Source organism: Mus pahari, chromosome 15, assembly GCF_900095145.1.
Source record: "Mus pahari chromosome 15, PAHARI_EIJ_v1.1, whole genome shotgun sequence".
Classification (NCBI taxonomy): domain Eukaryota; kingdom Metazoa; phylum Chordata; class Mammalia; order Rodentia; family Muridae; genus Mus; species Mus pahari.
Window position 1 is genome coordinate 71112406 of NC_034604.1, and position 23866 is coordinate 71136271.

General features: G+C 46.2%; 1 protein-coding gene across 2 annotated transcripts; it reads right to left on the minus strand.

The window, feature by feature from the left end:
• Positions 1-112: 112 nt before the first annotated feature.
• Slc14a1 (solute carrier family 14 member 1 (Kidd blood group)) lies at positions 113-22917 on the minus strand. 2 transcript variants are annotated; one of them, XM_029547007.1, is made up of 9 exons: positions 22857-22917; positions 15319-15475; positions 14666-14855; positions 12580-12708; positions 10173-10365; positions 8772-8919; positions 8442-8576; positions 2783-2832; positions 113-1286 (listed from the first exon to the last, which is right to left on the minus strand). In XM_029547007.1, exons 2-9 carry the CDS (start codon positions 15458-15460, stop codon positions 1113-1115), a joined length of 1161 nt encoding a protein of 386 aa, XP_029402867.1. In that variant the 5' UTR covers positions 15461-15475; positions 22857-22917; the 3' UTR covers positions 113-1112. The 2 variants fall into 2 exon arrangements, with proteins under 2 accessions (XP_029402867.1, XP_021070440.1); XM_021214781.2 differs by lacking the exon at positions 22857-22917 and adding an exon at positions 22277-22414 and having other exon boundaries at positions 382-1286.
• Between the last annotated feature and the right edge of the window lie 949 nt (positions 22918-23866).

Below are 23866 nucleotides of genomic sequence, written 5' to 3' on the forward strand. Positions count from 1 at the left end.
AGAGAGAGAGAGAGAGAGAGAGAGAGAAAGAAAGAAAGAAAGAAAGAAAGAAAGAAAGAAAGAAAGAAAGAAAGAAAGAAAGAAATTAAAGAACTCTGGAAAAGGCCACGCGAGTGCAGCTTTGCCGCTGGTTTTTAGATGACATCCTCAGAGTCATTCAACTGTGGCTTCAAAAGGCTCTCGAGGTTGATGAAGTTGCCTTATACTTGAAGCACTTAAAAACCCAGCACACAGCTCCGGTGCTTAGGGAACGGAAACAGGGGGATGCTGAGTTCTAGGCTAGCCTGGGCTACATAGAGGGCCCTATGTCAAACACTCCCTCAAAACTGATATATGGTAAAGCAAGTATATAAAGCAAAAGCAAGTATGCTAAGTATTTTATGCATTTATAGATTTTATTTAATGTCTTAAGCACTGGCTAGCTGCAAACATATATCAGTGGGCAAATATTTTCATAAAGAATAAATAAACTCTGCTAGATTTCGCAAATTCTGAGTGTGGCAGTGCAAAACTATTTTGGCCAACAACGTTCTTCCCACAGCTCAGTCAGCTTGGAACAAAAAGCTAACTAACCTTTCTCATTAAGAGAACATCACCACCCTGCTGGAGAGCTGGGGACCAGCGCTCTGGTCAATCTGCCCCACTGCAATGTTGGATGCGGTTGCTATGAGTAACGTGCACTGATTCTGAAAGCAAATGGTCGAAGAACCCTGGGTTGCTTTGTTTCTGTGCCTGTGAATTCTGTAAGTCTTACACGGTTTACAGAGCTTGACTCTTAATACTGACATCAAAGATAGCTTCAAATAACAGTAATTGTTGCTGCTTCCGTTCCTTCTTTCTGTTGGAACATTTTGACTCTCTAAAGGCAGTCTTAGTGATACTCCTGCCGACCCCCAATGCACAGTGGGGTTTAAATTCCATTCCAGAGAACATCAACTGGACACGGCTCTCAGGTGATTGATAATATACAGTCAAGGAGCAAGCAAAAGAATGGGCTGCTGAGAGTATGGACGTTGCTTCCAGGGAAGAAAAGCCATTGCGGAGAGCCTGGAAGTCAACTAGAGCTGCACTTAGAACTGACTCATGACCACGGCAGTTGGGCGGCGCTGCTCTTACAGGGGGCTTTCGACCATCCTTTTCTTGTTTTGGAGGTAGAAGATGCGGTTCTCCTCAGAGTAGGTAACTTTGCTGAGGGGCATCCTGTAGATGTTGGGATTTTTCGTGGTCAGCAAGAGAAAGAATAGTGTGGACAAACAGAAGGGCCAGGTACAAGCTGGCAGGTGGACCTGGGGAGGAAGAGACAGGCCACACGGTTGGTTTTTGTTTGTTTGTTTGTTTGTTTGTTTGTTTGAGATTCCATCTTAAAAGTGAGTCTACACAGTGGACCACCAGAACTTTCACCCCAGGGGATGATCGGTGGGGAGATGTCTCTGGATTCTGCATGGGCCCACAGAGTCGTATCTAAGATCTTAGGGCATCTACCATTTGAAATATTTTCACTAGACTTTTACAGTGGTCAGCTTTGTCTCTTTCGTAGGTCTGTCCGGCTTCCTCACCTACTCAGACTTCCTGCACACGGTGTGCCAGGATGACACTGGACATACAGGGTAAATGGCTAATATCCCCTGGCTAATATCCCCTGGCCTCTCAGCATACCCTTCTTTGATTGGCCAGTCATAGCGACCTCCTGATCTTGACTTCTCCGTAATCTTGAACTCTACTTATTTTTATTTCTTTCTATTTTCTCTCTTCAATAGACTTTTCAGTTTTGGGGTAGGTGCCATGTCAACCCACACAATTGTGAGTATATCACATTAGTTAGCTTTAGCCTTTTGTATGGATCTCATAATTATGATGGGGACTAGGGTACCGAAATCTGCCTGAACATCAGAATCACCTGGGGGAGTCTGAAAAACAAACAATCCTTACACAAGATCTACTTTATCTTCAAGATCAAGAGACTGGGCCTCAGAATCTGAAGCTTTCTGGGGCTCCCTAGCTAACTCAGGGGTAGAATCAATCTAGTTCAAGTCCCCAGACCAATGATGCCTTTGTATTTCCTTTGTTGGGTTGTGAAGGACTCCACAGAGTTCTCATAACAAGCCTGGGGATTGTAGGCTGGACAAGTGTTTCTGTGATATCTGAAGGTGGGAATGGCTGAGATCTACTCATGGAGGAGCATCAGTGGTCATGGTCACGGACCTTTATTGTGCAGATCTACACTAGAATCTTGACTTCCCACCACAAAGATGCTACACAGTAGGTGTAAGGCCAGCCTGGGCTAAGGAGGAAGTATGGCAGGAGAGAGCAAAGATTTGCCTAGAAATAATACAAGTAGGACCTAGGTTTGACAGGTCTTATTGATATGTAGGTGAGAGTTCAATGAAGACTAGAGATATAAGAAAATTGGCTGGATTTAAAGAATACCTGTTTCTTTAGTCAATTATCCGTATCTGCTCTTTTCTGGTTCCTCAGCTACTCATGGGTGTGCTTTTCGTAATAAGTGAACTATATTCTAAAGTCAACTTCTCGACGCCAGAGTTCCACCGCGAATGTGATAACGTGGTATTGAGTTATTGATAAGGCTATTGTTAAAGTTATTCTTTAAACTGAGCAATCCGATATTTGTAACAAGCCTGGCGAGTATAGTTTGGACCAGAGTTTGCTGTGATGTTAGAGAGTGGGAGTGACTGAGAGTGGGGGAGCCGTGGTGATCATGGTCATGGACCCTGTCACGGGGCGCTGCCTGGGTAGGCATCAGGGCACTGACAAGAAGACTTACCACAGCCATCAGGTGTGTCACACCGGCTCCGAAGTAGGCAGTGAACAGGGCTGAGGGAAGAGGAGAGGGCATCGGTTGGTAGATGTTCTTTTTATCAGCATCCCAGACTGTATATACGCTTCTGCATTCTACCAGCCAGCCCACCCCAGTTCCCTAGTTATAATGTGCACTTAGACTCAGACATTCTGAGTTCAGCTCCCAGCCCATCCCTGCAGAACTCACTGGCTTCATCGCTACACTCTGTCTCCTTGGCCATACTGCAGAAGTCATGAGAGCAGCTCTTTCACGGGGCTGGGTGAGCATGGAGGAAGTAACATATTCAGCACACAGGAAGTGCTCAATAAAAGTACTCTTGTGGTACAGTTTTTTTTTTTCCTCCTTCTCATCGTTGTAGTAATGCTTTAAGGAAAAGCCTTTCCTTGGCAAATAAACTGCCAGGCTATTTTCATACCCATGACTTCTCTACAATCTTGTTGTGTCTAGAAAGGGACCATGGTGCTTGGAGCTTGGCAGAGGCAGCCCATAGCCCTGAGTCCTCCCTCATGGAATGCCTTTTCATATGCTAAAGGTGGGCATACAGATTAATAAAGAAGCACCTGACATTTTTATATTTACTTTGAGAAAAATAAATGTGTAAAAGGGCATGTCCAGGAGTATGTCTTTTATATGCAAAGCAACAGAACAAAGGGCTTAGTTAGCTAACTATCAATATCTCTGTCTTGGCTGAGGAGGAGGCTGGGCAGGAAATGTCCTCAAGTTTTCCAGAGTCAAACTGAAGGATGACTTTCCTGTGATGTCCACAGAGCCATTTGGCTTCTGTTAGACAGTAACCAAATCAATCGATCAATCAATCACCTATCAATCACATGATCTATCTTGGGCATATGGCAGAAATGATGAGAGAGATCTCTGGTCCTCATTCTCTAGACTGCCTTATTTTAATCAGCACGTTGTCCCTTGCACTGTTACTTAAATGGTTCAATGCACCCTCCGAGGTCCTAGCTTCTCAGGCTAACAAGGGCTTGTCTTCAGAAACAGCTCTGCTTTCAGATCTCAGCTCTGCCTTTTCTTCACTGTACAGTGAAATCTCAAATGTTTTTTGACATGCCATCAGAGCACTGGGAGCCTGTCCATCTGGGCAGGGTGCAAGGATGCTACTCTGAGAAGAAGGGCATTCATGGCTGAGGTGGGAAGACTTCTCTTTGCATCTATCAATTTTAGTCATCTTCATGATCTAACCCACCCATTCAGCGTGTATCCCATGGTCCTCTGCTCAGCACAAGCTGCATTCTGGCCTGCTCTCTCGAGCACTGTCTCTTTATGCACACCAGGAATTATCGTCTCTTATTCTACCACATGTTGGTGTGGAGGTAATTCCCCCAATTGCATTAGAGAAAGGCTCTTAAGCTTCAGCAAGAGCCAGGATTTCATGGACAATGATCCTGTCAGTGTGCTGTCATGGGTGAGTTCTACCATAGTAACCCAACCATTGACAAGTAGTATGCAATGCGTCTACAGCTTCTTAGCTAACATAGAAAACAAGACTAGTGCTTGGTTGCACGGCTCCTGATCTATACAGGTAAGGAGGGCAGCCCTGTCACACGCCATCACAGGCTCCGAAGTCCTCTTCCTGATAAAGACGTACAGAATGAAGAAAGGAGCAGTTCTGTAATCAGTGTCTGCTATTTATTGACCTTGGCAGACATGCTTGGACTTTTGTTTGGCAGTGACAGGGCAACGCGAGCAAGCTGAAACTTGCTGTGGCTTTTTACACAAGAGGCTTGCTTTGCAAGAGGGGCTGGAGGGCTGTCCCAAGAGTTCATGTGTGGCTATTAAAATGTCTGATGTGACACAGCGGGGACAGACTCAATGCTCTCCTACCTCCAGCCTCAGAAGGACCTGCTAAAGCTCTCTGGGAATGAACACCACACCTATGGACATCAGGATTGCCATTCCCTTTGCAGCATCAACTTTGCTTTTAGGAATATGTTACAGAAACATTAGTGTAATGTACATTTGGCAAGTTACACCAAATGCATTCAATGGAGCAGTGTCTTTAACGTCTCCAAACTAGAAGCCATGTAACTACCTCTCAGCATCACAAGCTTGCCATATTACCTCAACCTGCAGAGGCTGCGCATCCCGAGAGGTGGAGCCACAGTCTTCTGAGAAAGACCCTGGCTTCCAATCCCCATTGAGAGTTGTCACTCAAACAGCTGGAACCCATGTTAAACAAGCTCTTGGGCAAGGAAAGGGGTCATCCAAGGAAAGACACACAAACGGGACACTGCAGGTGAGCTTAATCAAAGCCAGAAGACAAACCACAATGGATGCCAGGATTGAGCATAATGAGGAGAGCCAAAAAATGGGAGTTCCTGAGAGGGGACGACTCGGAGAAACTACTAAGAAAAACGTCCACAGTGGCAGAAAAGCCCACATAGAACTAACTCACCAGGAGAGGAATATTTGCAGAGGATCATTGACAAGTTAAAAGTAGACAAAATCCCAGAATTAAAGAAAGACAGGGGAGACCACACTGAAAGTATTTGATGGGGAACCCGCACAGCTAGTCAGGCAACAGGAAAATAACTCATACGCAAAGATGCAAGTCTAAATGTCCAGAGAGAAAAATAAAATGAACTTTTCACAAGAATTAGGTTCATTTCAGAAGTCTTCATGGTGGTTTGGGATGAAAAAAGGCACTGGGAGTCTTTGAGGAAAATTTTCAAAGTGTTAGAAAAGAAAAAAAAAAAAATCCTTAAATCTAGTTTTGTTTTCAGAAAGCTGCACTAGGACATAAATCAGGGAGAAAGGAAGCTGTTCCCAGGCACACAGTGCCCTGGAGATTTCCCCTAGTGATTCTTCCCGGACTGGGAGAAACACTGTGACAGTGTGGTATGAGCTTCAGGGCAGGGGTGAATACACATCACTAAAGGCAACGGTTACTAAGTGGGTGGGTAGGGGAGCAGGGGCGGGGGGGGGGTATAGGGAACTTCTGGGATAGCATTTGAAATGTAAATAAAGAAAATAAAAAAAAAAACTAAACAAAGAAGTGTGAAAGCTCCAGTTTACATGAATCCAAAGTGAAAATTCTTTATAGTAGTAAATTGGTTTCGATGGTAGTTGGGGGTGGGCTTCCCAGTGGGGGCTGAATTGGGCCAAGGTGTCTGTTGCTCACACTCAGAAAGAAGACTAAGATATGGATAAAGTTAAGACACTGAGAGGGAATAATAAACAAGGTTAATTCTTAATAATTTATGCCAAGCCACCAGGAAAAAAAAAGCAGTTTTCCATGCCTTCAAATACTGCAAACAAGTGCTGGATAGCAAGTATGTTTCCAGTGATTTATGTGCACACTGTTTAATCCTAGACACATCTATGAGGCACTGCAACCCCTTTACATGGGGAAACTTAGGCTCCGAAGGGTTAAGAAGTCTGTTGGAATCAAGTTCCTGGTAGTCTGGGAACAGGGTCAGGATTGGGTTTTTGTTGTTGTTTTCTTGAGTCAGTGTCCTACTGTGTAGCTACTGGCCTTGAACTTATGGTCCTGCTGGCTCACCTTCTGAAGTAACATCCAAGGTAGAGTAATCATGGTGGGCAGAAAGTGGCTCCCTACGGGGGTCTACATCCTGATCTCCAGAACCCGTGATCATGAAAAGGGGCTTAGAACTGCGGTTAGGTTAAAAACAGAAAGATCATCAGGCATGATGTGAGCAGATCCGTGGATGAAGGTTACTAACCTACCAGAGGCGGGCGCATGGGAGTATTTCTCTTTCTACCTCCTGACTCTTTGTACTTTATACAGACTGGACCATGAAACTGTAATATAAAATAAAATAGCAAAGAAAGATTCCCCTTTGGGGGAAACATTTGCAGAAGTTATAGGCGCTGTCCCTTCGCTAGCCTGCCAGAAACAAATCCACTTTTCATGAACTCAGGATGCTTCCCTGCCTGACTCAGGCAGTCCCTGTGCCAACCAGGACCATCTTTTCCACCAAATGGATTCCTCTCCTGTGCTAGAACTCACAGAAAAGCCACCTTCTCCAGGCAGCACTTCCTGAGAACTCTAACTATAGTCACCCCGCCAACAGATCCAGTACCTGATTTCTTGTTCTGTTACCAACCTTAAAAGTTCCACTCACGATCCCTCCTAGATCACCTGGTTCCTACTTTCCACTTCTGAGTGCTCTGATCAGAATTACAGGGGACTCAAAGCTTCTAACCCTTTGTCTTTTTAGGATATTCAGGGTGCATCACGGATATATAAATACAGCTAATGCATTTGCAGCTACTGCATACACAGAACCATAAAGTATATGCTCCCAATAAAGGAGTGAGGACAATCTCAGAATAAAGGTGGGGCCTCGGAGAATGAGGGCTCTTGTTCCAGTTAAGTTTCAGAATCTGCCCCACCGCCCTGCTTACTTTGCCCTGAACTTGGAAAGAGATAAAGAGTCACAAATACTGACAAAGCTCAGCTGAGTCCCTACAGACACCACGACAAAAATGACATCTAGTAGTGTGCTGCAGCTTAAGGTCTGCTAACCTTGCCAATGGCAGAAACCCAAACTGAACAGCGCTCCCTACAAACCCCTGGTCACAGCCCACCTCCTCCACTCCTGATCCTGGCCAGCTCATGGTCTACCAGTTGGCAACAAGTCAGATAGCCGAGGTTGAGCAAAATGACTTTAGACATATAGCACATAAGGCTAGAAACAATTTCTCTACAATTGATGATCCTGTTACCTTTTTGTCCCCAAGGGGACTCCTTCCACTCCAGAACTATCCTTATCCTTAATGTTTTTTTCTTTTTTTAACCTCCATTGAAGTAGGGATGGCAAAGGCGATGGGTTCCTCATCATCAGCTCAGAGAACCCACCAGCTTTTCAAGCCCAATGCTCTTGAAGCTGACCTTATGTTAAGGAGGCACCATAGGCTACAGCCAGGAAGCAGCCCAGAGCACAGATATGGTTAGGTTTGGATTTAGGCCTCCAGGACTTGATGTGCTTCAGTACTTCCTTAACCCAAGTTCAACAAGAAAGGTGGGTTTGAGGGTGCTAGGGTCTAGTCTAGCTCTGCAGGCAGGGTCTACTAGGGATCAGGGAGGGCTCACAAATTAGTTTTCAGCCTGTGGTCTCCAGGCCTCCCCATCAGAGACGCAAGTTTCTCCCTCTAAGCCTGCATCAGAGGCTAAGGGGAACACCTAGCGGAAGTCTGTGTCTTCACCACCATTCCAGGAGGTTAGGGAACATGCTCAGGTCAAGCAACATAGTTTGATATTTATTTTTAGTTCTGGGGGTTTAACAAAACCACACACACACACACACACACACACACACACACACACACACACAAACCTACAGTTCAGGTTATGGATCTATTTTCCCCAAATATATATCAAACAGAATGGCTACTGAGAGCCTGGCCTCTTCCTTCATCATAACCAGTGTAGTAGGCAAAGAAGACTTTAATCCTCCCAGAGGAGGAACATCACTTGCTTTGTTCACACAGTTGGCTAGTGGTAAACTCAACCCCCATCCCAGTTTGAATTTCTCATACGGTCCTTTTACATTCTTTAGGTAACTATATACTGCTTGCCCGTGACTTTGATGGAGTCCTCAAGGACACCCCTCTTCAACACCGTCTGTAGGATACTCACCACAGACAAGAGCCAGGAGGTGGGTCTGCCAGGTGAGTGCCATGAACATCCCTCCGATCGCAATGCAGGACAGAGAGCTGTTGAAACCCCAGAGCCCAAAGTAGATGTCTTCAAATGGAGCTGCAAGACTAAGACCTGTTAAAACAAGAGTGGTCAGAGCTCGGGACAATGAGCAGGATGTTCTGCTGTGAGTTGTGGGGTCAGGAGAAACATCCCGAGAATTCCCGTTGCTCAGAGATCCCCAGAAAGCTCTGTAGCTCTATAGAGGATGCCTGGGACATGGGTGGTGTGGAGAAGACGCTTATATGAGGTTGAAAGTCTTATGCTCACCCGCGATGATACCCAGCAACGATCCAATAGCAGCGTGCAGGCACATGAGTGGGGAGGAGAGCAGGATGGCACATAGGAAAATGCCCCCTGTCCACGGGTTGTCACAGCCATATATCTGACCGACTCCCACCGGAAGAGACTTCAACAGCTGCAACAGAAAGTATACAACTGTAGCCATGCAAGCGACAGGCTAGAAGCCCACTGTGACCTTATACAACGTGAATTATAGATGCACAACGCGTGAATTTCAGAATTTTTACAATTAGCATATTTATCCTTCAAGATCAGTCCCAGTACTTATTAATACAGGCATGTGCGGAGCAAGGCTCCTCCAAACCTTCTGTGCTCACTAACTTTCTCACTAGCTCTGATACTTGGCCACTGTGAGACCTCCGGTGTGGTCTCACTACTCCTGCCTCTGAGGGCCTGCAGATCTTCTCTAGTGTGTCAGGGACACAGGGCATGCTTCAGTTGCTTCCTGCTGTGTGTCAGCACTGGCTGTCACCCACTGCCCTTCCACAGGCTGCAGAAATGCTATTAAAACCGAGTTGGCTGCTCAGACGGAAAGACCAGCGGACTGAACAAGGTTATCTCACCCATAATTTAGGAGCAGTTATAGCCAACTTTAGGAATGAAAAATCACACTGGCATTTCTGATACTAAGAGGAACACATACCATATAAAATTATCTTTAACTTAAGTTATTTATCTTTATCTTTAGTTATCAACACACTTGTCAATCAGATCTCAAAACAGGAGTCTACAAACAAACAAACAAACAAATGCAAACCCAGCAGTGCCTCTTTTGTTGTCTTTGATTTCAAGTGTCTTATTTTCAGAAACATTAAGTGAGGGGCTGAGAGGCAGCTCAGTGGTAGAGCATGTGCCTGGCATGCACGAAGCTCTATTGCAATCTGTAGACAAACACACACACTCACACGCATGTGCACATGTATGCACACACGCATGTGCACACACACGCCCAAGTTTCCTCTAGAAACATCAGTGGGACAAGGTGAAATTCAGCCTAGAAGAAGCAGGCTTTTGAAGGCACACTCTCTCTGTGGCTATCTGTAAGGAGATGCACCTTATCTACACCCTGAGACTGAGCGGATCTCACGCTCTGTCTTCCAGTACAGTTTGGAGGAGTTTGTTGAAACAGGTTCCCAGGCCCCCCCCTATGCCTTGAGAACCCTGAGCTACTGTTTGTATTCTGTACTGAGGCTGAACAGCAGGTTCTGCATAGCCCCAAAAGTAGGACATCCTGTTCTGACTGGGGGATGCAGATCACAAAAGCTCTAACCCCAAAGGAGAGACCCCCATCCTCAAGGGTGGTCTCACCCATCCAAGCAAGGGCTGAGCTTCCCACAGCATCCGATTTCCAAAGCGCTGTTGTTTTACCTCCAGGGCACTGAGCTCGGACCACGTGACGTTGGGCACGGAGCTGACAGATGTGAAGAGTTTACTTGGGAAAAACAGATTGTAGTGTCCTGTGGCTGACAGGTACATCGACAACGCCATGTTGAAAGGGAGAGTGAAGACGGGCAGGTCCCACTTGCTGAGCACGGAGCTCAACGCGCTCGAGAAAACCGGGCTAAAGGAACAGAAACCCCAGAATGAGAATCTGTGAGGAGCAGCCAGACTGAGCACCACCCCCCACCCAGCCCCTCCACAGGGGAGGGGTGTGTGTCCTGCTGCGGTTGCTAACACACTCTGAAATTGTGCTGGCAAATCTTCCATGGGGTGGCTGGAGGGTTGGGGAACCCATGGTCAATTTCATCCCAGAGACAACTCTAATACACCACAACATCAACTCTTGACTTTTGAAAAAACAATACACACACACACACACACCACCACCACCACCACCACCACCACCATTACCACCACCACACCACCACCACCACCCTGAGATGGCTCAAAGTGAGTTATAATCAAGGTTTTAAAAACATTTTTGAGGGGCTGGAGAGATGGCTCAGTGGTTAAGAGCACTGACTGCTCTTCCAGAGGTCCTGAGTTCAATTCCCAGCAACCACAAGGTGGCTCACAACCATCTGTGATGGGATCTGGTGCCCTTTTCTGGTATGCCTGAAGACAGCTATGGTGTACTCATATACATTAAATAAATAAATTTTAAAAACAAAAACACATGTTCAGAGCTCTTAATAAAGTGAACTCTTATCTACAGAGTTAGTGCCCTGGGATCTTGGGCATCACTGCCATCTTGAATTTGGAAGACATTACTCTGCATGTCTTCCATATGCATATCTGTTTTGGAGAAGCAAAGAGAAGAACTTAGGATTCAGTTGGTGCAGGCGGGGAAAAGGGGGGTCTTACAAAGAGTCTCTCTTGGAGCCTTTGCTTGCAACTTCAGACACAACTGCTTCCTTGTTCTGAGGTGCAAACTTAGGCTTGCTTTGTATGGTGTCGATGGTTTCCGGGACCCTTGGGTCGCTCTCAGTTGTTGACCCAATGGAGAAGTACCACCGTAAGATCAGAACAGATCCCTAGTTGGGGGAGTGTGGATCTCCCGATGGCCATGGATCCTGTCCCATTCAGAGGAGCTCCCAACCTCCTGGGGAAGGCTGGCACCTATGGGAGCAACCAGGGTGGAGGCCTCCTGCAGGCAGGGCCTGCAGCGTGCTCCTTAAGTTCTTCTGTAAGCCTATTAGTACTTTATTCTTTAGATATCATAGGGAAAGACAAATTTGTTTCTAGAAAAAGGAACTAAGGTGTTGTTAGCATAGAAGCTAGTTTTGAAGATCCAGGTTTTGTACAGATGGGATTGAAGTTAAACATCTTTTTTTTTTTTAATTAATTTATATGAATACACTGTAGCTGTCTTCAGACACACCAGAAGAGGGCATCAGACCCCATTACAGATGGTTGTGAGCCACCATGTGGTTGCTGGGAATTGAACTCAGGACCTCTGGAAGAGTAGTCGGTGTTCTTAACCACTGAGCCATCTCTCCAGCCCCAAGATGGGAGTGAGTTTAGGAAAAAAAGGGAGTGCGGCAATTTGGTTGATATGATTCCACTGATGGGGGTGAGCACCTTCAGCTATACTCACCTAGGGGGCCTTAAATCCCTCAACACTTAGGCAACATACCAGAGCAGTCATGTGTGCTAACTGTGCAGTTGAGACTGTGAATGCCTGCCTGAAGGGGCCATGCAGGCAGACTTTGACATAGGGACAGATAACTGGTTGCAAGGAAACCCACACCTCTTAGAGTAGTTGCTTTAGTTTCTATAACCAAAGGTAGAACTTAGTTCTAAATCTTTTTAAGTATTTCTTTTTAATTTATGGTTAAAAAAAACCCACAGAAGATAAAGATTAGCACTTATTATTACGTTGTTGTTTTGCCTCTTTAGACAGATTAGCCTGAAAGTCCCTAGGCTGACCTCATGCCTACAGCCCTCCTCTTCACTTAGCCATTGCTGCCCCCCTTCAACCATTTTCTATGTTACATGTAATCTGTGTTTGTGTGTGTGAGCGTACATGTGTGGACCTATGTGTGGATGGCAGAGGAAGATTTGGGAGTCAGTTTTCTTCTACCTTGTGGGTTCCAGAGATGAAACTCGGGGTGTTCTCCTTGGCTTCGAGGGTCTTTATCCACTACACCAACTTGCCGGCCCCATTTAGCTATTTTAAAGTGTAACGTTCAAGGACATGTTCACGGTGTTACACCACCACCACTGACAGGCAGACTAGTTTTCATCTTATGTGAGCGTGCTCACTAGAAACTGACTCCTCTTTCCCTCCACCCTCCACCCTCCACCAGCATTTTGAAAACCTGGTAGAACTTACCAAGTCATAGACATAGCAGATACTGGGAATATCAGCCACCAGAAATAGTCGCCCTTGTGTGAGAAGACAGCCATGAGGATTCCTACCAGGGTGGCATTGTAACCTTGGAGCCCCGCTGCTATTGCCGATCTGCGGGCAGGAGGGACAGTACAAACATCACCTGGGTGAACTTACTTAGGACTGAATGTAAGCAGTAGCTGTAACTTCCACACAACATCCACTTTAAAGAACCATCACACCTGGGCATGTGTTTCAAAGCCTTGTAGGAGTCACGCAGATAGAACTAGATTGCTCACTCTGAAGTGTGCACATGGAACAACTCCCTCCGAGCTACGTCACAAGCCACAGGAAGCAGATCATCCGGTGAGGGAGGGGGGCCTGAGTAAGACAATCTTGCTCTTCGTTCAGTCTTTCCTAAGAAGATTCTTATGTCTTTTAAATCATTAAGGACCTCGCTGAATGGGGCTTTCAGTATTTGAAACAGTCTTAAGTGATTCTCAGTGAGACACACGTTTCCTGGAAGGCAAATCCTTTCACGGTGCCTTTAGGAATACTCGACTTAAACTTAGCGCGCATTTCCGTGTTCTTCTGATTCCACTCTGCTGTCCCTAGTGCATCGCCAGAGACAAACGGTTACTTTGCAGAGGAAAATGGTTACTTTGACTTTGCCAGGCACCTATTTAATGATGTGCACTCTTAGCACCTCATGTAGACACCCCTCAGTGGTGGTAAAGTCTCCTCAGTGTGTCTAGAGAACCTGGACTAAGGCATCCCCCTTTGTGCTTGGCCTTGAACCTCACTTCCAATGTCTAATGTGTCAGCTTCTAATGGACTCTCTGTCAGGAACTATAGGGGCAACTAGAAGCCCAAGAGAGCAAGGGGAAGATTTCTGTAGAATAAGCCCTTCATCTGGCAAGCTTCCGATTTTCAGACCCTGAGAGGTGGCAATGGATAACATCATGAAAGACAACAGTGTTCATTTCCAGCCTGACTCTCACAGGTCATGATCACAGGGACCTGGGAGGTAAAGGTGGTGAAGTTAGGTCAGACGGGCCTGAGGGGCGGGGCTGCAGCCAGTGAGCGCCCTGCAGCTGGTGGGAGAGTTTGGGGCTTTTATCTGAGTCTGCGCCAAGGCACACCAGTAAGCTGCTGCTATATCTATTCCCTGGGCTGGGGACATCAGAGATTGGACGCTGACTTCAAAGTCCTTTGTCTTTCTTCAGTAAACCTCCAGAAATTGAAGTTATGTGTGACAACCACGGAGAGCTCTGCAGACCAGTTCTCCCATAGTGTTTGTCCGTGGGTAAAGAATGGCAACAGCTACAAGTCAAGAGATGCCACCATTCCAGCCCCAGGAAGAATCGGTCACTTGAATGGAGCTGCCACTTTAATTTTTTTTTTTTTTTAGAAGTAAGAAAAGTAAAAAGAACTTGAGAAGTAACACATATAAATATAAAAAGATATATAAATATATAAAATAGGACTTTTTTCTAAATACTAATTACCAAGGGAACTCGGGCGCCCGTGCCAATACCAAGAATGAAATGCAGGCCATTGTATGTACATGCTAGACAAATGCTCTACCACTGAACCGCGTGCCTAGCCACTAGTCACCTCTCATTGCAACAAACACAAAGGCAGACTAGGATATGCAGCTCCTCAGCAGCCCAGGAGCTGAGCTGGCTCTGCCTTGCCTATGGAGGGAGCTAACCATGCTAAACTAACGGCCATCACAAGATCCAAAGGGGGTTGCTGAGCCCCTAAGTCTTTTCAAGCACTCAGAAGCATTTTGTTTAAAGTTGCAATAAATAATTGAATCACTAAAGGAAACTTCAGTGGGCTCTTTCCTGGTGATGGGTGAGCTCTGGCTACCTCACATACCAGGTAGTAACTCAGACTGGCTCCTTATTCAGATGAGGAGAGTAAGAGACTACGGGTGATTCTCTGGCCTCTGACTAAAGGCAAACAGAGCGTTCTGTGGAATAAAGGTTGTTTCCCCGGGAGGGTGTGGCTTTCTCACTGTAGCCCATGGCAACTGCCCAGCTAGTGTCTCAGAGAGGGGGCTGGCCTATGAGGGCTTGCCTACCTGTCTTGGCTAAGCAAGAGGGCTGTCAGAGTGGAGACCACAGTTCCTACACAGCCACAGAGAGCCCACCAGGGGTTCTGGACCAGAAGTCCCACCAGAATCAGGATTCCACTGATGGGGTTGCTGACGAACACCACCTGGGATATGCCACGAAGTATCCAGTCCATGAACTGGAGCGCCACAGGTTTGTCTGGAGAGACGAGAGGAGCAGAGTTAAGGAAGAGACAAAATAACACCAAGGTCCACCCCGAACAAAGTCACCAGAATTGGTTGGAGGTGAAACTCTGGGATATTTTGTGAGGCCTCCCTTTGACCCCTTAATTTGTTTAGTCAGTCCACATGGCCCCTCCTGGGATCCGTGCACCTGTCTACCATGCTCAGAGGTACAAACTAAGCTGGAGGAATGAATTATCAGGTGTTGAACTTTCTTTAAGTACTGAGATTGTCCTTTCATTTCATATGAGTAAGGCCCTGCCCCCTGCACTCTACTTCAGTGAAAAAGGCATGAAGAGGCTTGTAAATTAGAAGATGCAAAACAAGAACCGGAATAGTGCTGTCCGGGAGTAGAGCTAACAACACAGGGAGAAGCACAGGCAAAGCATGTCCTCTGCTGCTTCCCCGGCTCTCCAAGGAGAGGCTGCTTATGCACATACCTTTAAGCCAGTTGGCGAATTCCTTCATGTCACCCGTGACATAGCCAAGTACTTTGAAGCCACACCTTCTCCCCCAGCACGATAAAATCTGGTTTTCACCCCGGTCTACTTTAACCATGGTGGGACTATCTTCCATGGCCATCTCTTCCTCTGGCTCCTTGATGGAAGGACAGGGTTAGTGAATATCCTGAACCGGAAAGAACTCTACGGTTGGCTGGCTAAGGCTGTGGTCGTCGCCATAGAAGATGAGTGTGGAAGCGTTCACCTACCACAGTGGTTCTTAATTTCCCAAGTGCTGTGACCCTTTGATACAGTTCCTCATGTGGTGGCCTCCAACCATAAAATTATTTTGTTGCTACTTCATAACGGTAAATTTGCTACGGTTATGAATTATAACCCAGATGTCTGTGCTTTCCAATGGTCTTAGACGACCGCTGTAAAAGGGTCATTTGACCTTCCCAGGGCTCTCGACTCACGGTTGAGAACCTCTGGAGTAAGCTATGGCAGTGTCATGGCTCTGAGAATGCTCTCCTTCTTCCTGGAGCACCATTGAGGAATTCATTATCCAGACCCCAAGCCACGTGACTGTTGTCCTCGATGTCTTTAATGCTGCCGTGAGAAGGTTCTTGTCTACACCCTCATATGGCTTGGTTTCTGGGAACTTAGTGTTGTGGAGAAGAAGAGCAAGGTCAACAGAACAAGTCAAATAGTACAGAAAGAGCTAAAATGAGCCAGCTTAAATCTGTATTTTCCTTTCTTTTTTTTCTCTTACAAAATAGCAGTTATAAGCAGGCATGGTAGCATTTGCCTGCAATCCCAGGAGGCAGGAGGATCAGGGGTTTAAGGCTAGACTCAGCAACATAATGGTTCAAACATAGCCGGGTTACACGAGATCTCTGTCCCAGAAAAGCAAACTGCCAATATTAAAACAACAACAACAACAACAACAACAACAACAACAACAACAACAACGAAACAAAAAACCATCCAAACCACAGAATTTATTTAAGAATTCTTCAAAAAAGAAGAAATTGTTAAAATAGACTGTGTGTGTTGAGACAGCCTAAGAACCCTCTGACCTGAGTCTCTCCAAGAATAAGATTGCTTGAATTCGTTCTTACATCATCCAGTTGTCTCAGATAGTCTGCAGTTTGGAATCTGTTGTAAATGCATAAAACAGGCAAGAAAGATACCCACAGAGGTTCAACCTGTGCTTAGCACTCCCTTGGAGGGTCAAACGACCCTTCTACAGGGGTCACCTAAGACTACTAGAAACCACAGATATTTACATTATGACTCGTAACAGTAGCAAAATTTCAGTGATGTAGCAACAATGAAAATAATTCTGTGGTTGGGGTCACCGCAGCATGAGGGATTGCATGAAAGGGTCACAGCATTGGCCAGGCTGAGAACCACTGGTGTGGAAATGGAGACAGGTAGAAACGGACAGTGCTGTCAAAAGCTGAAGACGATGATGTGTATTTCACAGTGTAGGAATGCACGGGGTTTTATTAGAGTCAGAATACAAACACTGTATCTGTCATGTGCTACTGAGCTGGCTACTTCTTATGTTAAGTATGTAACAGGAGAGAACTAAGATCATTGAATTTGGTACCCTGTGACACACCATGAAGGGTTCATGGTTGCCAACCACAGATGTAAAGGCTACGATGATACTCCTAGAGTTAGATATGTGGAGAGGGACAAGAGCTAAGCTCTTGGATATAGTAAATAGAACCCTGGTGGGCTCAGAATCAGCCGGAGGAACTCTGTTGGTGGCCTTGCCGTGAGGAGAGATGAGCTGGCTTATGTATGCAGCTTTGGGTGTCTCCTTTGTTTTGCCTTTTATGGCTGTGGCTTCCACATATTCCCCACTTTGATTTCCACAACCTAGGCTGATGATGGACCTACCCCGCTTCCTTCTTACCATCTGTATTCTGTGCCTTTTCATACATCCTGGGTGGCTTGACTCTTGCCCTCTCCACGTGTCTAACTCTAGGAGTGTCATTGTAGCCCTTACATCTGTGGTTGGCAACCATGAACCCTTCATGGTGTGTCACAGGGTACCAAATTCAATGATCTTAGTTCTCTCCTGTCCAGGAACTCACTTTGTAGACCAGGCTGGCCTTGAACTCACAGATACCTTGTCTGCTTCTGCCTCCTGAGAGCTGGGATTAAAGGCGTGTGCCCTCACCACACGGCTTAAAGTTATGTCTTCTAAAAACACCAGACTCTAGTTTTGATGTTAACCCCAGTACAAAAATCAATGTTTTATAAATCACTGATTTATTACTATATAACACGTTTAGTTTTCACTATAGCTTAGGCTGGCCTTGAACTTGCTATGTTTCTCCTGTCTCTGCCACCCAAGAGATGGGATTAGAGGTGTGTACCACCATGCCTGTCTATCTTCCTGGTTTTTGTTCTTTTTTTTTTTTTTTTTTAAAACAATGGCACACCATTAATCATCATACGAAGTTGGAGCTGTTTCTACAATGCATTCCACACTAAGGTCATTCTGTCCTGGCAACAATTCTATCTGACATTTGTGAGTCTATTGGAGAATCTTTGTATTGGAAATTTTTAACACTGAAAACTCCTGGAGACACGGAACCTGAGCCAAGTCCATAGAACACGGTTCGCTCTGCTCTGTACTTAAAAACCCACAGGTCTGTCTAAGTAAGGCAGCACTTATGAAAAATTTATTTTCATTTCATAAAATAAATATAAATAAATAAAATTTCTTTTATCTAAGCAACAGCTACTGCATCTTTCAGACTGATTCTTCTTAAGGTTTCGTGACTGAAATTAGGCCTGGTTAGCCCTTGCCTTGGTGACAGTGACCCTTTCTCAAAACTGTACCAAGGTACAAGAGGCATCATCAGCTTTGAATCTAGGACATGATAAGGAGAAGGTCAAAGGACAGGTGTCCTAAGATGCTGTAACTGAACCAACTGAGCCCTGAAAGTGGCAGTTTCCATCCGTCGCAGAAATCAACTCCAGAATACACAAGTGTGTGCCCTCAAAACTTCCAGTCTGTATTTATTTTAGAGAGTTTCGAATACCACATCACCCCAGAGATTCGAAACCTGATAGTATAACTGGCCAGACATGACTGGGAACCTGAATGGCCTGTGTCCCGTGGAACCACCCCAAGTTAAGACTAAATGACTTTCATCCAATCTACAACCCAACCTACACCTGTGCCTCCAATATTCCCGTGTAGGGATGCTCTATGCGGCTGTAACATTGCTCCCCACCGTTCCACGCCTCAGAGAGTGGCTCCTTCTGACTGAGCAGACAGTGCCTACGTCCCAGAGTCCTCAGCTGCCATTTATTCTGAGCTGCCAATCTTCTTGTAGCTCCTGGGATCACTGACGCCTGTTCCAGAGCCCCAGCCTCAGAGCTGGTTAGGAGAAATCAGTAGTTCCAGTGTAGTTCACTCTAGAATGATAACATGCTAAGAAATCTGTGTCTCCTTTTGGAACCTGAATGCATCACCTAGGAGAGGACCCTTCTGCTGATGCTCCCACTCTGCTTAAAAGCCCATTGCGTTTCCATGGAACGAAGAGAACAATGGAGAGAGTTTTCATCTAAGAGAAGCAGGAGGACCGTGAAGCTCCTGACTTGCGTTTCCTTGTCACACACCCCCCCCCGACCCCCAAGGCTTTGCAAGTGACTTGTGTTTCCTTGTCACCCCCTGACCCCCAAGGCTTTGCAAGTGCCCTAGTTCAGTGGTGTAGCCTCTAAGTCTATGGGAGTAGCTCAGGCCATAGCACCATCCTTAGTAGAGTTGGCTGACCACCCATGCCCCAGCCTCCGCTCAGAAAAGACACCAAGCTGGGAGCAGTCTCTCAGGTTGCCCAAGGAACAGGCTGCTGGAAGGGAGCCTACCTGTCCTTGCCAGCTTTGTGCCAGGGCCAAGCTTAGACGTCTGAAGCCTTCTGGCGCTGCCTTATCGCCTCTATTTCCAAAAGGGTCTATCCAAAGAGGACGGTGATGGGCGTCATCAGTACCACCAGTCAAAGATTGTCCATTCATCCTCCCTTCTCCATACATGACGAAGGGCAAGGAGACGTGAGTCAGCAGGTGTCCTGGCTCTGGGGAGCACAGGAAAAGCCAGACTAGGGGAGAGGGACAGGCCCTCTCTCTGTGTCTGCTAAGGGAAGATGCTTTCTGGCCTGGCCCCCTAGAGCAGTTTGCAGTGGGAGGGAGGAAGGAGGACACTGACTATGGGGTGAAATTCATTTTTACGTTACTTAAGAAATGGTGGCCACCCGTGCTGAACAGAGGATGAAAGAGAGTGAGTCTCATGTTCGGTGTTTGACTGGCAGGGGGCTGGCCCATCTAAGACCTGCTGAAGAAAGGAGTGGTGGCTTCAGGCTCTGAAGCACTTGGATAAGCTAATATGCTCTGTGCTAGGGACCAGCTCTGAGGCAAACAGTGTCTCAGCCTTGTTTCTTATGAAACAGGCCCCTGGGTTCTGCTTCCTGTAGTAAGATAAATACTAGTAACACTTTCCGTGCATAGCAAAGCTCATTCTGGAATACTGACAAATGCAATTTTTCTTAAAGTAAGAGTATTAATTATGGAATATTGAATATCATTTTGTTAACAAGAAACAATTCTGAGCTAAATCTAATAAGTGTCAGATTTTAATAATTTCCTTTCTTCCCCCCTTTACCCTCTCATTCTACTTTCCTCCCCCTCTTCCTTCCTTTCCATTGTGTTCAGAAAATAGGTCTTCATTCAGAAGTTCTAGAATGTTCTGTGTGTGGCATTTGCCTCTTCCTTTCCCCCTTTATTTTCACATTCTTCTACAAACTGGGAACAAAACCTGAAAACTTTACCAAAGCGACTTGAAGAATTCACAGTTATGGAAAATATTTCTGACATAACTTATGGAAAAAAAGTGTGTGTGTGTGTGTGTGTGTGCACTCATGGTAAGCTTTCTGGCTAGTTGTAAACTGATGTTCTTGGTGTTTGCAGAATGAACAGTTTTTGTTGGTAAGAAGGAAGAATACGCAGCCCCACAGCAAGGATCTTATACTAAGTTAAAGGCAGGGGAGGGGGCAAGAAAGGAAGAAGAAAAGAAAAAAAATGATTGAAAGCAAAAGGAAAGGAAAACTCAAGAAACACAAGGGGAGAGGTCCCATCCCTTAAGCCTGCTGCTTAGCTCTTCCCTGTCTGCCTTCCTCCACACACACTGCACACAGAACCATCTCCTCAAACTCAGCATCAATATATTCTCAGAGACAGAAATAGACAAATAGGCAAACAAGGTGGGGTTTGGAGACCACATGGTTGAAACTCTCATGTTATAGAAAACTGAGGCTCTATGGTGCCTCTGAAGTCTACCAGGCCAGAGGCAGGCAGAGCCAGTTCACATAGGCACTAAGTCCTGTACCTCTCTATCTTCTGCTTTGGGGCCAGGCAAGTTAATGTCATCCAGGATTTTACCAAAGCTAACAAAGGACAGTAGTAGCTTCTGCATGGAAGGGTGGAGGTGAGTGGCTGGGTACAGCAGCCTGAATTCACAGTCACCTTGGAGGAACTCTGGGCAACAGGGTTGAACAAGAAAGAAAGGGCTCTGTGTCCTCGGTGGGATCCATGACTGTCTGTTAAAAGTAATGCCAGCAATTCCTCAAAGCCAGCCACTCGCGTGCATTACGGATGTGGCTACAAAGTTAGCATCCAAAAATATTCTGGAAGCTGTATGTGGTAAGCCTTGTAGCAGGAGCTGGGAAGTATGTTTCAGAGCCCAGATCACCAGTGAAATGAGGCAGTGTCAGTAGTTTAATTTGAGACAAACCTGAAGGCCTCGCTTTGACTGTCTTCCGTCTTTTATTACACACAATGAAACTCATTGTGCTGTAGCCCGTATTAGTAATCGGCACAATTGGAGAGACCTGAAAGCCCTCAATTTTCCACGCCTCGAGTATCTCTTCAAATAACACTAAGCGTTAGAGCCGTGTTCCTTGAAACATTTTCATGTTCTGTCCTAATAAAAAGACTTCCTGTGCTGACATTTATTTGCTACTTTGTCTAATCTTTATTTTAGGTCATTTTTGATCACCACGGCAGGAACTGCTTGGTTCTCCTTAGAACTGTAATCAGAAACAAAGAGCTGCTGTCAGGTGTTCCTGCCCTCCCGATTAAAACACTTCCCTCCGAGGCAGACACCACTCCTCAGAGCCTTGAACTGTGTGCAGCGACAAGCTACAGAGCAACAGAGCGTCCTGCAGGAAGCCACCAAATCTCTGGCTATGGTTGTGACTGATCAGAGTTCCCAATAGGCACACAAGCACATTCCCTTCAACAGGACAGCACATGCACACAGGAGCCCTAAGCCCATAACTGGGAAGGGCCGGTTCCAGTACCCCACATTTTCTTGTGAGTCATATAAATGCCACTGCTAGCTTTGCTTAGTTTTTCAAGAGCATATCCTGATGAAGCTCTGCTGATTAGTCAGGGCCATTTAGTAGAGAGTGGCACCCTATGGAAGCTCACTTCCACACCAGCCCAGGGCAGCTTCCACCCTCTCCTGGAATCAGAACAAAGGCACTACTTTTAAGCTTTTGGGAAGACGACTGTGGCTTTGGTAAATAGCCTTCTAGTCTACCAGCTATTCAGTTCCAACAATTAGAGGCACATCTCAACATTTAAAAGAGAGCAGAATTGGAGATGGGAAGGCAAGAGAGGACAGAAAGGAAGGCGAGCACGATCAAGACATAATCCCTGTGTGCACGTATACAAAGTTGCAGTAAAGCCCATTAACTTGTAACATTAAAATGTATAACAATAACCACAAGAAGAATAGAAAGTATAGGATCTGGAGTCAGACAGATCTAAGTTCAAACCCCTTTAGAAAGAAAGGGGAGGGGGCAAGAGTAAAGAGGAGGAAGGCAGCCCTTAGCAAGGACTCATTGGCAATCAATGAAATGAGGACGGTACTTACTCCCAGGCTGGCTTCCCGGTGGCAGAAGGCAGCTCCTGATAAAGAGCAGCCAGGCTCTCTTAAAGGACGGGCGCGGTACTGTGGAGAGGTGGTGCAGAAGAGGCACCTCACCCTTTTATACCCACAGTCTGCTCTTCAGCTCTGTGAACTGGTTGCCTTTCTCCTCCCACTTCAGCCTCGGACTCCTGAGCGAGGCCGTGGGGGTGGGGGATGGGGGTGGACCCTGGCTTCGGTGCCTCCTGTCTCTCCCTTGCTCTCTCCTCTCTTGACATGGTGCCAACCATTTTGTCACATCTGCACAGCATCGCAGAGTCTTTACTTAGTGATAAGCAAACTCAAACTCGCCTTTTCTCTTCTATGCCATTTCCTACCCTCAACTTGAACTGTTTCTGGAAAGATTTGTAAAGATCTACATGGTGTCATTGAAATGACAAAGCACAGTGGAGCGAGTTGGCTGCACCTGTGATGGAAGTTTCTTGGAGTTGACATTTCTGTCCTGGTGTTAAGACAGGAATATCCAAGGGCAGTGGGAGAGGCAGGGAGGACGAGAGGGTACAAGTTATTTCTGGAAACTAACTACCTGTTGCAGGAAAACCAAACCCACGCATGCTTCCCTGGTCGCTCCTCTTTCCAGGTAAAAACCCCAGGATGCACTGCAGACTCCAACATGAAAAGTTTCTTTCTTCCCCGTTCTTCGATTTCAGTTTTGTGGCTTGTTACTTTACGTTAGAAATATAGTAAAGTCGGGGGCACCTCTGTGAATAAAGACTTAGAAAAACCCTTCCTGCTGCCAGAGGTCTTCCCTGCACACCCGCTGATGAGCGGATTCTCCTTATCGGCCCTCCTTCAGGCAGCCTCGGACTCTCGGGCTCCACCCACTGGACGCAAGCCAGACCACTGCTCTCCTTCTCTGCAGGGGGCCCCAGCAGAGCCTAGGGCTGATCCCAGGAGGGAACCAGTGGGCCCAGGTTCACTGTGAGATCCCCGCAAATCTCTAACCCCCCCTCTTTTTTTTTTCCTGGTAAAATAAGTAGAAAATGAACCCTCCTGGTTGTCCTGCAGCTGGTGTGGGGCCAGCTTGGGAAGGAAACATTCTAGCCTTTTCTGATGTTCGTTATGCATGGGAACCACAATTTCTAATAATGATAATGATAAATGACAGTGATAAGAACGATAAGAATGACCTAAAAGGGTTGTGTTTCCTCTGGTTGCCAGCATTGTGTTAAACACCTGGCAGGCATGAATCATTTATTCTCCTCCAAATCCCTATATGGAATGCCGGGCTGTACACTGGTGGAGCCCTGGCCTTTCATCCTTCAGACCCTACGTCCCAGGACTGCAAGAAACCAGCACCCTCCTGTCTCCAAATGAACAACTTGCAACCCCCTACAATATAAAGAAAACGAAGCAAACCCTATGTAGTGTCATTATTCCTGTTTAGCAAGTGAGGAAACCAAGACTCTGAGAGCCGAAGTTCACTTGTCTGGCGTCTGGACGTCAGCTGTGCGAGCACCCTCGGCTCTCACCAGCTCTAGCCTGTGTGTTTGCTCTCGAAGTGAGCCATCACGGCCCCTCAGCCCCCATGCAGCT

Excerpts from the sequence above, each read along its gene's own strand:
- Slc14a1 (XM_029547007.1), bottom strand. The coding sequence starts at position 15,460 with ATGGCCATGGAAGATAGTCCCACCATGGTTAAAGTAGACCGGGGTGAA. Across the intron at positions 12,709-14,665 it reads CTCTTGCTTAGCCAAGACAG|ATCGGCAATAGCAGCGGGGC; the intron begins GTAGGCAAGCCC and ends TCCTGCCCGCAG. Across the intron at positions 1,287-2,782 it reads TGACACACCTGATGGCTGTG|GTCCACCTGCCAGCTTGTAC; the intron begins GTAAGTCTTCTT and ends CTTCCTCCCCAG.